The sequence below is a fragment of the Juglans regia genome, chromosome 7 (assembly GCF_001411555.2).
Source record: "Juglans regia cultivar Chandler chromosome 7, Walnut 2.0, whole genome shotgun sequence".
NCBI lineage: Eukaryota > Viridiplantae > Streptophyta > Magnoliopsida > Fagales > Juglandaceae > Juglans > Juglans regia.
Window position 1 is genome coordinate 34,981,943 of NC_049907.1, and position 12,639 is coordinate 34,994,581.

At 34.9% G+C, this 12,639-nt stretch overlaps 1 protein-coding gene across 3 annotated transcripts; it reads left to right on the plus strand.

Moving 5' to 3' along the window:
- The first annotated feature begins 3,962 nt into the window (after positions 1-3,962).
- Positions 3,963-8,893, plus strand: LOC108994984. 3 transcript variants are annotated; one of them, XM_018970437.2, is made up of 7 exons: positions 3,963-4,088; positions 4,848-5,144; positions 6,315-6,553; positions 6,664-6,873; positions 6,990-7,082; positions 7,181-7,276; positions 7,389-7,920. In XM_018970437.2, exons 2-7 carry the CDS (start codon positions 4,949-4,951, stop codon positions 7,641-7,643), a joined length of 1,089 nt encoding a protein of 362 aa, XP_018825982.1. In that variant the 5' UTR covers positions 3,963-4,088; positions 4,848-4,948; the 3' UTR covers positions 7,644-7,920. The 3 variants fall into 3 exon arrangements, with proteins under 3 accessions (XP_018825982.1, XP_018825983.1, XP_018825984.1); XM_018970438.2 differs by lacking the exon at positions 3,963-4,088 and adding an exon at positions 8,553-8,893 and having other exon boundaries at positions 4,931-5,144; positions 7,845-7,925; XM_018970439.2 differs by lacking the exons at positions 3,963-4,088; positions 7,181-7,276; positions 7,389-7,920 and adding an exon at positions 8,553-8,893 and having other exon boundaries at positions 4,931-5,144.
- Positions 8,894-12,639: the final 3,746 nt, after the last annotated feature.

Here is a 12,639-nt window from a genome sequence, read left to right on the forward strand (position 1 = left end):
ACATTGATCATGTGCACGAACGTCAATTTCCTAGCTGGTTCAAGGAGCGTGTGAGTGTGTTGTTGGTAACTACGGTTGGCCAATTTTAGGAAACATTTAGTTTAGCGTACAACTTGGGTGCTTTAAATTGTCTAACATTTGTTGATTTTAAACAGATTAGATAATTGCGTAATTCAAGTCCCGAAGAGGTGTCCGATGATCTGTATGCGCTAGCATGTGGACCTGACCCATGGGTTGCATCATATACTGGTTGCATTATGAATGGAACTAGGTTCCACACAAAACAACGTGAAGAACATCGTCTTACACAAAATAGTGGTGTTCTTGTTCCTGGGGACCATCAAGGTAGGCCTATTGAGTACTATGGAGTTCTAATGGACATTATTAAACTTCACTACCTAAGATGGCACCATGCCTATTTGTTCAAATGTGATTGGTTTGATGTATGTGATATGCGAAGAGGAGTTCGTGTTGGCAGTCACTTTACAAGTGTCGACTCAAGTCGGAAATGTTACAAGGAAGAGCCGTTTGTACTTGCATGCCAAGCGTCACAAGTATTTTATCTCAAAGATACGAGTTTAGGTAGAAACTGGCTAGTTGTACAAAAGGTATCCACTAGGAATGTTTATGACATTCCCAACACAACAGTTGGGGATGAGGATGATGAGGACTCCAGTGATCATGAAGCATACCAGGATGAAGATTTTTCTCCACCAGCCCATTTCGTACATCAAGATGATCCATGCCCAGATATGCCTTTGCATCGATTAGATATAGACCCGATTTTGGTTGATGCTATAGTCATGTTAGACCACCCCGATCCAAGAGTTGAGGAGGATGAGTTTCTTACTAACAACTCAACAGAGGATGAGAGTGATTGGAATAGTGACAACATAACAGATTCAAGCGAAGAGGATGGAGATAGTGATCATGAAACTTGCTCTAATGATTAAGCAAGCATGGATGTAGTATCTATGTTGTAAGGCTCCGGGCAAAGTAATTATATGTATATCTTTGTGTATATACTATTCACGTTGAATATGACTTTGTTGCCATTCATTTTCTGTTCAGATTCATCCATCTCCATTGATAGTTACCAATGTTTTTCATGTTGAACTAACGTATATATATATATATATGGTGTTGTAGATAAAGAGGGAGGTTGCCACCTTGAAGCTCCTCAAACATGTATACGTGGTTAGATTACACGAGGTATAATTGTGCTTCATTTTGGTATCTTCCTTTTCCACCTTGAACCTCCTCTAACATTCTTGGGTTGTTATCTTCCTTTGAATCTGTCTTATAACTATGAGCATACCTTCTTATTGCAAGAAATGAAGGCCTTATAGCAATAAACAAATTTATTCCCTTATCTAGACATGGCTTTGTGTAGTGGAATATTTGAGAACACATAATAAAATATTCCTGGTATGGTATGAGATTGGAATAATGCCATCTTTGTCTCATTGTTTTCTAATATGTCTAATCTTTATTATGTACAGCAACCAAGGATGAGAGTCAATTGGTCATTCTTCTTCTTGCATATACCCATGGGCTTGTTGAATGTAAACCCAGGAATTAGATGGTATATATATGCTTTGATTTATTAATGAAAATTAATGTGCAAACTGAGCTTATAGAAATGTTGGACTATATATATAAATTGAAGTTTGGCAATGCTTGTTGAGTGAGTCAATGGAGGCTCCCATCTTCTCATGGCTTCTGTCATTGTACTTTGCCCCCCTTGTTTAAAATGCCCTCTCATGTTTCAACCTCAGCATTGTTAAGAGGTTTAACATCACTTTCATTGTTAGAACATTAAAAATTCCTAAAATTAGACTTTGTCTCCAGTTTAACTCTTTTTCTTTCCAGACTTAGGCTGATGCTATGGTTCCCTTACCTTTTTCTATTCTAATACCAATAAAATGTTTTTGTTTTTAAGTTCTCAAATAGGTCTGTTGATGGAGACTTTATGTGCATAGATAAGGGTTGTGAACCAGATAAAGAGTTGTTTATGTGAAAACATATATGATTTCTACTCCATTTAATATATTTAGTTGATTATTTATTTATACTCCATTTATTTATTTACTCACACATTGCATCTTTCTTTTTCCAGAGTGCTACTGAGCTTATTCACGTTTAAGCTAAAAATGGAGGGGAGGATAACTGAAGCCACAGTGCTGCCGAGTTTTTGCATTAGTTTAAGCATAAATTGGTAGAAAGCTGATAATTGCACTTTGACATTTTACTTGTAAATTTGTAATGGATCCGTTTGAATATTTGGATGTTGACCCAAGTGGTTAAATTTGCTGTGTCTCCGATATAACACATGGTCAATCATCTACTTTTGAAGGTGACCATTGTATGGAAACAACATAGATGATTGTTTTGTATACGTGTAAGAAGTACTTTTTGGAATATCAGGTTTTCTTGATGGATATGTACTTGATCTTGGGATTCTTTATCTATTAAATATTGTCAGATATACTAATAGATGCTTGAGATATTCTGAATCTTAGTGCAAAATGTATCAATCATCATGTGAGTTTGGGAAGGTATAGAAATTGTATGCATATGGTGAAGAGGCCTCTATATCATGAACTAGGCGAGGCTGCATATAAATTAGGGGCTTAATTTTGATTTCCTTACGTCTGGTTATATGTATAATTTGCTTTTGCTTTTGCTTTTTACCCTTAACAATGGGCATTCTTCTTGCAGTTACCCATGCTGCTCGCTTTGATTAATTACCTAGAATTTAAAACAATTAATTATACCCTCAAAACTTACTAGAAAATGCCGATGAGCAATATTGTTGTAATCATATATAAAAGAACGACGACTTATACACTTGTATAACTGAAGATGATAAAATCTGTAATGCTATATAACATTTCTCAAAACAAGGACTTCTAGCTAGATCATATAATAAATATTTGTAATTTAGATAAAGATCGAAGATTATTCTTTACATGATTTTGTAGAGTAATCTATATTGTTTTAAATTCAGCGGTACTAGGTATATATATATATATATATATATATATATATATATATATATATATAATTTCTAAATCAATAATAGATGATAAGTACTAAACTAACTAGCTAGCTAGGATCCATCAACAAAATTTTATTGATGCATCAATTCGTTTGATTACTATTAATTCTAGCGTACGTCTTGAAGAGATATGGATGAGATCATGTTAATTTCATCAGGTAGCTAGCTTGCTCATGAATGGTGTTAAGAAATGAATTGAAGAATAATTTCCGTATATTTTACATTGATGATCTCATACACATATGACATATATACATGAGTAGATGATTTATACATGGAAGAAAGATAATTTAGCTGTACGTACAAAAATTATGTAACTGTAAAATGACTGATTTGGTGGGATTGCTGATCATGGATTTGTGGGATCTTGGTGATGGCTGTAATACATGGCTCGCCCAGTATGTGTTTATCCTTGATGTAGTTTGATTACTTTCCTTGCCTTTCTCTCTCTCTGTTGTGATAATATATTTGAAAAGAGAGAATAAAATATGAGAATAAAATTATAGGAATTAAACACTAGAAAATCTAACATCCATGTATGTATTTTTTTTATATATCTAATTTAATGATTTACATTTACATTCAATGGAATAACATTGAAGGGCCTGAATTTAATAAAAAGGGATTTTTTTTTTTATGTTAATGTAATAAACGGGTTGTTTGAAGCTTTATTTTTTTTTTTCTTGAGACAAGGGCTGTTATTTGTTAGAGAATGAAGAATGGTTTCCATATCCGTGTGTACATGGGTCCCACTGTCAGGAGGAAATAGTGAAATGACTTTTTGTGATGGGAAGTTGTTAGACGCGGGATCACGAAATATTTAGCAGAAATTGGAGGGAAATAAGCTTTACTTTTAAAAGTATATACAGATAAAGTGACTTTCAGCCCACTAGCCAAAAGTAGCTCAGTACACAGAAAGTTAAGAGTTATCTCATGGGTGGAAAAGGCGCAAGAGAGCCCTGTATTCAGACTGACCTTTAAGCACTCTCTTGTATTCAGACTGACCTTTAAGCAGCAAGAGAGCCCTGTATGTATTTTTCTACCATCTTTTATTCATCCATCTCCACTACTTATTATAATATGTAGCTTCTTCTGTATGAAACTATTTACGAGTTTCACAAAAATGGGGTTCCTGAGTTTATTTCTCCACATTATTGGGGTGAAGCTAAACTAAACTAAGCTTTTGGATTTTCTCAATGGAGGTGAACTCAGAATATCTCACACAAATATGGTGTTGGTTGTTTGCAAATTAAGATTATAATCTGGTGAAGAGGCCAGTTTAGAGATGATTGCAAATCATCAACTTATTTCACAAATCTCTTAAATGGATTTGCACAGTTTAATAGGAGGGGAAATGACCTTATTTCACATAGGTAATAGAGCTGAAACTGGGGTTTAATAAACTGACCTTATGTCATCTTGGTGAAGGTAAGGAAAATATGAGGAGATAGACGTGGAATTGCAAGGGAAATCCATATACCCAGTTTTGTTCTTTGTGCATGAAAGGATACTAAGTATATTTATCAACTTGTCTACAACCATAAACCAAACATGAATGGATTTGCAGAAGTTTTTCTTGTTGCCATTCAGATTACATGAAAAAAGGTTTCTTTATGGGTCTACCAGCATGCCTTAATCATATTGGGGTTCCAAAGATTGTTTTATTACCCACATCATCCAGATTTATCATAGAGGAAGCAAGAAAGTAGACTTTATGGGCCTGTAGAAATGTTGCATTTTCACAATGATTTGTGTAGTGGTTTATATATCTAATTTCACATGACAGAAGCTTTTACAATACAGTTGCATATTGAATTGATTTCCAAGCATTTCATCCAACAATTTGCCATGAGAGGAACATGAAGAGGAGTTGGTGGACATGCCCGAATGACACCAACTCGCATACGCGCTAGTGAAGGGTGCACATGGAGTGGTCCAACACCTCAGTCACAACTGTGTAGGTGGACACGAATGGTTGAGCAAAACTCATCATCGGATGACTCAACACAGCCCCCGGATATGGTTTTGGGTACTGAGTTTCCTGAAATTAGCAATGATCCAAATACAAGGCTTGAGAACAATGGTAATAAGTATTGTTTTGGTGGAAACTGTGCAGAATTTAATTATTAACGGCTCTAATGATTTTTGTACAGTATTTATTGTTTTATGAGGTGGCTGGACAATGTACAATGTTGGTATGCATGCTTTGAAGAATTATTGTTAGTTGCATTCAACATACTTAGTCACTGGAAGTTTCTCTTTAGGTTGAGTGTTGAATTGGTTTGACTTTTGAAATTCATTCCCTACTCATTTAAGACTTTGTGAAGGTCCATGGAATGAATATAAAAATTTCAAAGATGGTTCAAGTCTGGAAACACTAATGATAGGTACACCCAGTACACCACTACACATTGGTGATCAAAGCCCTGATAGGTACACCCAGTACTGCACAGTAGCCAAAAATAAATACATTATGATCAAAACAACTACAGATCGGAGAACATATAGCAAAGCTTGTGACTGCATTAAACTTAAGCAAAGAAAGAGATAGGAAGAGAGTAATAAAATTTATAAACATTCCAGTTAATTTCCCAATTCAAAAGCAGCATCACTAAATAATTTCCCATATTAATTATAAAGTGAGTTACACTTTGGTCTCACCTTCATCCTCCCCATATTATAAATAACTTGGTGGGTTCAGTTTGGCATCAAATCGTATATGGTTTTTTTTGCTACTGACTTGTGTAGGTAGAGATATAGTTAGGAGGGGGTAGAGTGGTTCTACTTGTAAATTATGGAGATTTCTCTTTTAGCTCGATCTCTAATATGCCAACTGTTCTTTAGCCATATATGTAAACAATTGGAAGAAATGTGGAACAATTATAAACACTGGGAACTTAGTATGTGGTTTTTCTTTAAAAGAACTAGTTAAGGTGGACGTGTACATGGCAACCGTGTAGGTCAACACAACCCCCAGATCTGGTTTTGGGTACTGAATTTAATGGTATTAGTAATGGTACTCCAGATACAAGGACTGAGAATGATGGTAACGACTATTGTATATACATCCATTACAAAGCAATTAAACAATTTTCTGTTAGATCTAACTGCAATATTTTTTCTGTTATGAGGTTGTTGTGGATTAATTACCATTTTTCTGCAACATTTCATATTCATAGTTTATTAACTGCATTGTACACTGACATAGTGACTTAAAATTTCTTAGTAATCTGTGTGAACATGTCAATGGCAGTGAACCCACCAATGCGGAGGTGTCGTGGACCAGCTGGGTGCACTGAGTTTATGAAGCTTCGTAAGCATGATCTCATTCCTTTGCAGATTAATGATGGTGAAAGGGCAGCATCATGTTCGAATGCGGTGTTCTTTACAACAAGAGTAACATGGATTATTAAGCATCATGCAACCATGGTTCAAAATAGTTGGGATGTTGTAGATGCACAAGAGAAAGAGGAGCTGATCAATCGTATCAGGGTATTAAGCTGCTGAGTTGAAAAATTAGGAATTTAGTTAGTATTCCAGTTTTGGTATATTTTAAAAGCTGTTACATATAGGACTGATGTATTTTTGGTGTAATGTTGCAGGCTGATTTCATCCTAGATTGGAGCAAAAGGAATCATCGGGAGATGGTCGAGAAGAACCTCGGGAAGAAGTTCAATGACTTCCACTACCAGCTTCATAAAATATACAATGGCTGTACAACACACCAGGAGGCATTACTGAAGACAACATCATTGGTGGAACCAGATGTATGGAAAAAGTTATGTGAGAGATGGGGGAGTGACGAATTCAAGGTAACAAGTGACGGGTAGAAGTTTGAAAATATAAGATATAATTAGATTTGATGAAAGGAGGATGGAATGAGTTTCAGTTTTGAGTATTGTTAACATTATCATTATTCATAATGCAGAAAATATCCAATCAAAATAAGGCCAATAGGAAAAAGCAGCGTGTGAACCACACAGCAGGCAGAAAGTCATTTGTGAGGTTAATACAAGAGATGGTAATATTCATATGATTATCAAGATCTAAGCTGATTGGTCTTATAGCTAGTGTGTTTACAAAAGAATGTAATCTGTTTTTTCATGTATATGATTGAAGGGTCCAAGCTCAAAAAACTTGGTAAACTTCTATAGAGAAACTAGATGGTCAAAGAAGAAAGGGGCATTTGTCACTCCGATGACGGAAACAATCTATGTGTGTGCTCTCTAACTTATCATCTATACTATGTTGTTCCATACATAGATAAGATAAGAAGTTAGTTATTTCCCCTATTTATAACTAATATAAGATATGTACGTGCTATCAGAATACGATGATTGAGAAGTTAGATGAGATCGAGCCTGAGGAGCGCACATATGAGGCTGCTAATAAAATATTCAGAGATGTGCTAGGACATAGGTCTGGTTATGCAAGAGGACTTGGTGGTTCAGTTATACTCGAGCCTAGACCTATATATATGTCAGCAGAACTTGAGCACCTAGCCCAAGAAAATGAGAAACATAAAAATGAGGCAATGATGTACAAGACAGAATTGGATGAACTGAAAAGGGATGTAAGATAATTACTGGTTTGGCAACAATCCTATGACCAGAGGATGAATGACTATGAAATTGAAGGAGTGTCTAATAGAGACACTCAAGGAAATCTTTAGTTGGATGGGTTTGTAAACTGGGAGTTTTTTGATATTTTGTTAAGAAGCATAGTTGAACTTTTGCTTGCATGCACATATGTTGTTTAGTAGTTGTCTTAGGTGGTGGTGCAGGTTTTTGAAGTTGGTTATACTAGCTGGAATGGCAGAAAAACAGAGTCATGGGCATATATTTGTTGGTCTACAGCTTTAAAGGTTATTTTTTAACTTTGTAAGTATGCTTTAAAGCTCCTTCCAATTGCATGTCTTGTTAGCAATTGTTTTGAGAGTTTGAGTGTATTAGGTTGGTGATATTAAAACTTGGAACTTGGGGGATGTATACTAGGTACTAAGACGGTTTTTGGTAAGTTTTTCTGTAATAGAGTATTATCTAGATTTTTTTTAATTGATTCAATATAGGTATTTGATTGTTCCACAGTTTATGCATGTAAAGTGATCATCATGATAACAAACATTTGAATTAGGAGCTAGCTAGGAAGTAATAAATAATGAATTAGGAGCTATTGTTCCTTACTTATCAAAAAAACAATAAGATATATTGTTCCTAATATTAAGGAGGAAAACATGCATGTATGCTTTGACTGTGTATTTCTCAATATATATCTCGATCACTAGATCAATAAGTAATCTGCTCAATTCAACAAGGCTGCCAAATATTTATACATTCTTTCTTCATATATTTATGGAAATTTTTATTGTCATGCTTGGTAGTTTTCTATGATATGGGAGATTTAATAGATTGTTAGTTTTTTGTTGAAAGACGTGATGCAAGCTGCTGAAATGTTAACAATTGCTAATTGTTTGAATTTATCTAAATTGCAGGTAGACATAAGTTGTTTGAGGTTGATTAAATAGACATGACAATTTTTGATGCACCAATGAGCCTGCATGCATTGGGCAAAAACTATGCTTCACTCCCAGGTTAAAATGTATAGCCAAGTTAACAATAAATCCAATTTTCATCTAGATGAAAATTTAGCTTTATGTGTTTAGGAAAATTAAGCTTCATTTCCATATTTATGTGTTTAGTGGCAGTATGTATTTAGGAATCTAAGCTTGATTTTGCATGACATTAAGTCTTTCTACCTGCTATAATTTTCGGATGTGAAAGTAAATGTGATGTTCATTCAAGCTTGTATGAAAACTGGATGGCAATGTACATGAAAATGCAAGTAAAATATATGGTGTTTTATTTAAGGTTGTATTCAAGCTTGACATTCAATATTTTCTTTATACATGGATGTCTATTTGCTATATTAAAATCTACAATAAATTAAAAGGCCTCAAATACAGGGTTGGCAGAGTACCAATTAGATGGAGAGGAATCTGATCAATGAATAATTAAATTGCAATTAGAGATATAATGAAATTTGTTAGAGTTTTTGTTCAATTGATACATATAATGAAATCTGAGATATACAGAGGAAATGAGATAAACAGAGGAATCTGTTCAATTGATAAATATATTTGAGATATACAGAGATATAATGAAATTTGCAGTTTATCAATATTTCTACTAATAATTCTATGATTGGCAGAAATGGGTTGAGATTGAGGATCAATTACCTTGATTCATCATCATGAGTTCCAGCCATAATAACAATTAGGAATGCTTTTGAAAAAACTAGAAATAAATCCATGGATATATTTCCACGAATTCGTTCCTCGCTGATTCTGGGAATTCTTGTAGAGCAAATACCCACGAATTGTAATGGCCAGAATTTGAAAGGCTGTAAACAAGTTATTCCCTGCGCAATTCACCCCTCCCCGCAACTAATCTTTACGAATTCCGGCGTAAGAAATAGTTGGCCGTGTTGATTCGGCCTCTTATTTCCGGCATGCCCCAAACACGCAGCAAGGGATGGCTTTTGCGGTGCACCTAGTATCGCCGTAGGTTGATCATGGCGGCACCCCAACATTCGCCAGAATAGCCCTTCAATCCCAACTTGGGCATCGACATATTGCTTCGGGATATGTCGGTGGCAAAATAAGTTTACAATTGCGGTGACCCGCTTCTCGCCGAAGATTGCATTTGCGGTGACCACAGTTTCACTGTAAATTTCATGAATTATGCTGCAACGATGTCCCAGCCGTAATTGCCCTTCAAACCCTAACTATTCATCGAATTTTGCTGCGGGACAGATCGGCAGCAACATCTACAGCAATTGCGACCCCCTTGCAGTAATCATCGAAATTGGTCTGACCAGACGTTTTACTTGCGACCGATTAGCGATGGATGAATATCGCAGCTGCTACTCGGTTGCTGCAAGAAACTTCAGGAATTACGGTGAGCTCGCTCCCCGCAAGAAGCCAAATTTGTTGTAGTGACATATACTTTTGTTGTTTGTTTGATGTCAATCAGTGGTTTTCATCTAAGCAACTAGCAAGAACTACAATGAACCATATCTTAATGGTCTAGGAAAAGTGTGATATATTTAAAAAAAAATGGTGTAAGTACATTGGAAAAGGCTGCCTATCACCGGGATTTGTTTAAAAAAAAAGGGTCTTTCAAAGTGTGATAGCGTGAAAGCTGTCAATGTAATGGTTTTGAATTGAGTAAAAACCTTTTGGTCTTTGTTGAAAAAGTTGCTAGGCTGAAACTATTGTGAAAATTCTTGAAATTAACAAATGGCAATCAGTTCACACACTTGATGCACTCAAAGATTTTCAGCTTAAATACATTTCCCTTGTTTGAGCTCTTGAGAATTTTATAAGCTTTTGTGTTGAGCTATAATTTGATCTGAATACATTCTAATGCCTAGGATTTCAATATGATTGATCTTTTGTAGAGATTTTTGAGTTTAGTGGCCCACTCTTGGATCTTTCATTCTTTGATCGCATTTTTTGCTACATACTAGCAAAAAGCTAGTTGGGAGGGGGGGTGTGATAAAGTGTCAAAACTGCATAATTAAGTTGATAAAGTGACTAAATTGTTTAGTAAAAAATGAATTAAATACTTAATTATGTAGTAAATTATAAATTGTGGTAAATTTTTAAATCATGATATTTTGCACTTCAAAAACTTGTAATGCAGCTGGCATACTCACTTTATTAAGACACACCAAAGTTAATCTACCCATTTTACCCTTATATGTTGAACACTTAACTAATTGTTGTAGGGGTAATTTTGGAATTAAGAACCAAAACATGGGATTCACTAAGAGACATATACCCACTGGTGTGAGGTGGAACAGCTTCTGGAAACTCAGGCACGCGAACAGCTATGGCACGATTTTGGCTTCAACACTGGTGTAGAGCAGCTCATGCGGGACTGCAGTGCAAGGATCGTGGCCTCACAAGTAGCGCAAGTCGAGCATTGCAGAGGTGGGAACGTGAAGTGCACATTGCAGGGCTGGAAGGAGCGCACACACGGTATAAAAGGGAGGCATTTTTCCGTGCGGGCTCTCTCTCTTTTTTTCGGCAATTTTTTTTTAGTTTTAGATTTTCGGACCTTAGCTCGTTTCAACCTTTTGGGGGATTTTCGGTTTTAGACCCTTGTTTTGGGGGGAGATTACGGTTATTTATTTTCTTTCGGTTAGATTCAAGAATAGGGATGAAGTATTTGGATTAAAAAATGTTATGCTAAATTTCTAAGCCTAAGTTGTGGGGAGTAATCCAGAAACAGATTGGCTTGACTTTTCTCATTTTTCCATTGATTTTTATTTCATAACTTATTGAGTTGTAATGCTGTTGTATTTGGAGAAGTTTGGAATTCCTTCTCATGCATTTGGTCTGTTGTAGACGCTAGGCACAATTGATGCTTGATCTGATTAAGATTTTGATAGTCTTCTTTTATTGTACAACTAGCTTTACAACTCAATAGGGAATTTGGGGCTAATATATAACTTGTGCTTGATTTATTACATTTTCCAATCATGATCCTTATGTATGGGTTAGTGGTCGAGTAGAAGAAGGATTTTAACATTTTTCATTGTCAATCTGTGAAATGATGAAAACTGCAGCTTAGGTGTTCGGTATATTTCTAAAAGGTGTTTATTTTTCTGCAATTTCTAATTCCTTGCACTCATTTCTCTAGCGTTAATTTCTTTCCATTTCTTTTAATTTCCATTTCTTTTAAGTTTACAAGCATTCAGAAAATTATTCAAAAAAATAGAGAAAATATCCAAACTATTCTTCATTAATACACTCCAAATCAGTACATAAATATACTTTTCTTGATTCTTTTCTTGGTAGTGTAAATAACCCTTTCACAAACAAGTTCCTCACACAAAATACACTTCATTATATGTTTGCTCAGCATGAATACTATTGTCCATGTGGAAATGATCATGAAACTCATCCATGTACTACTCTGATAGTTTCTGCACTTGGAAGACAGATTTACAAAGCCATCACTAAACTATTACAATAATGCAAATTAAGAGAAAATAATTACAAAATTACAAACATATAATGGGCATTGTATCAACATTACAACAAACTGAATATGTAAAATCTAAATACAATTGAACATAAATGATAAAAGTGTGTTGTTTGAACTTTGACTTTGACATTTAAGCGGGTGGCCAAGGGTGGAAATAGAATTTAGTGTTGTCTGCTATGAGTCGTGAGATCATAAATCTGAAACATTAACAATTAAATAGGAAGATAAATTAGAATTATAAATAAGAAACAAAAGTTAAAATTACAAAGAACCATTAGAAATGAAAAAATTACAAATTAAAATCTGACTAACCAAAATGAGATGGGGATCAAGATGGGATATTGAGAATATATCATTTAAATTTTGGCTTGAAATTATGAATGAGGCTTGAGGTGCGCATATAACAATAAGACTATAAAAACAATTAGATACCAAAAATTATATAAATACGAAAAAAAATTAAGTGACAATACAAATTGTACAAACTTATGGCAAATGGCAATGGTGGGTTATTTCTATATGCAT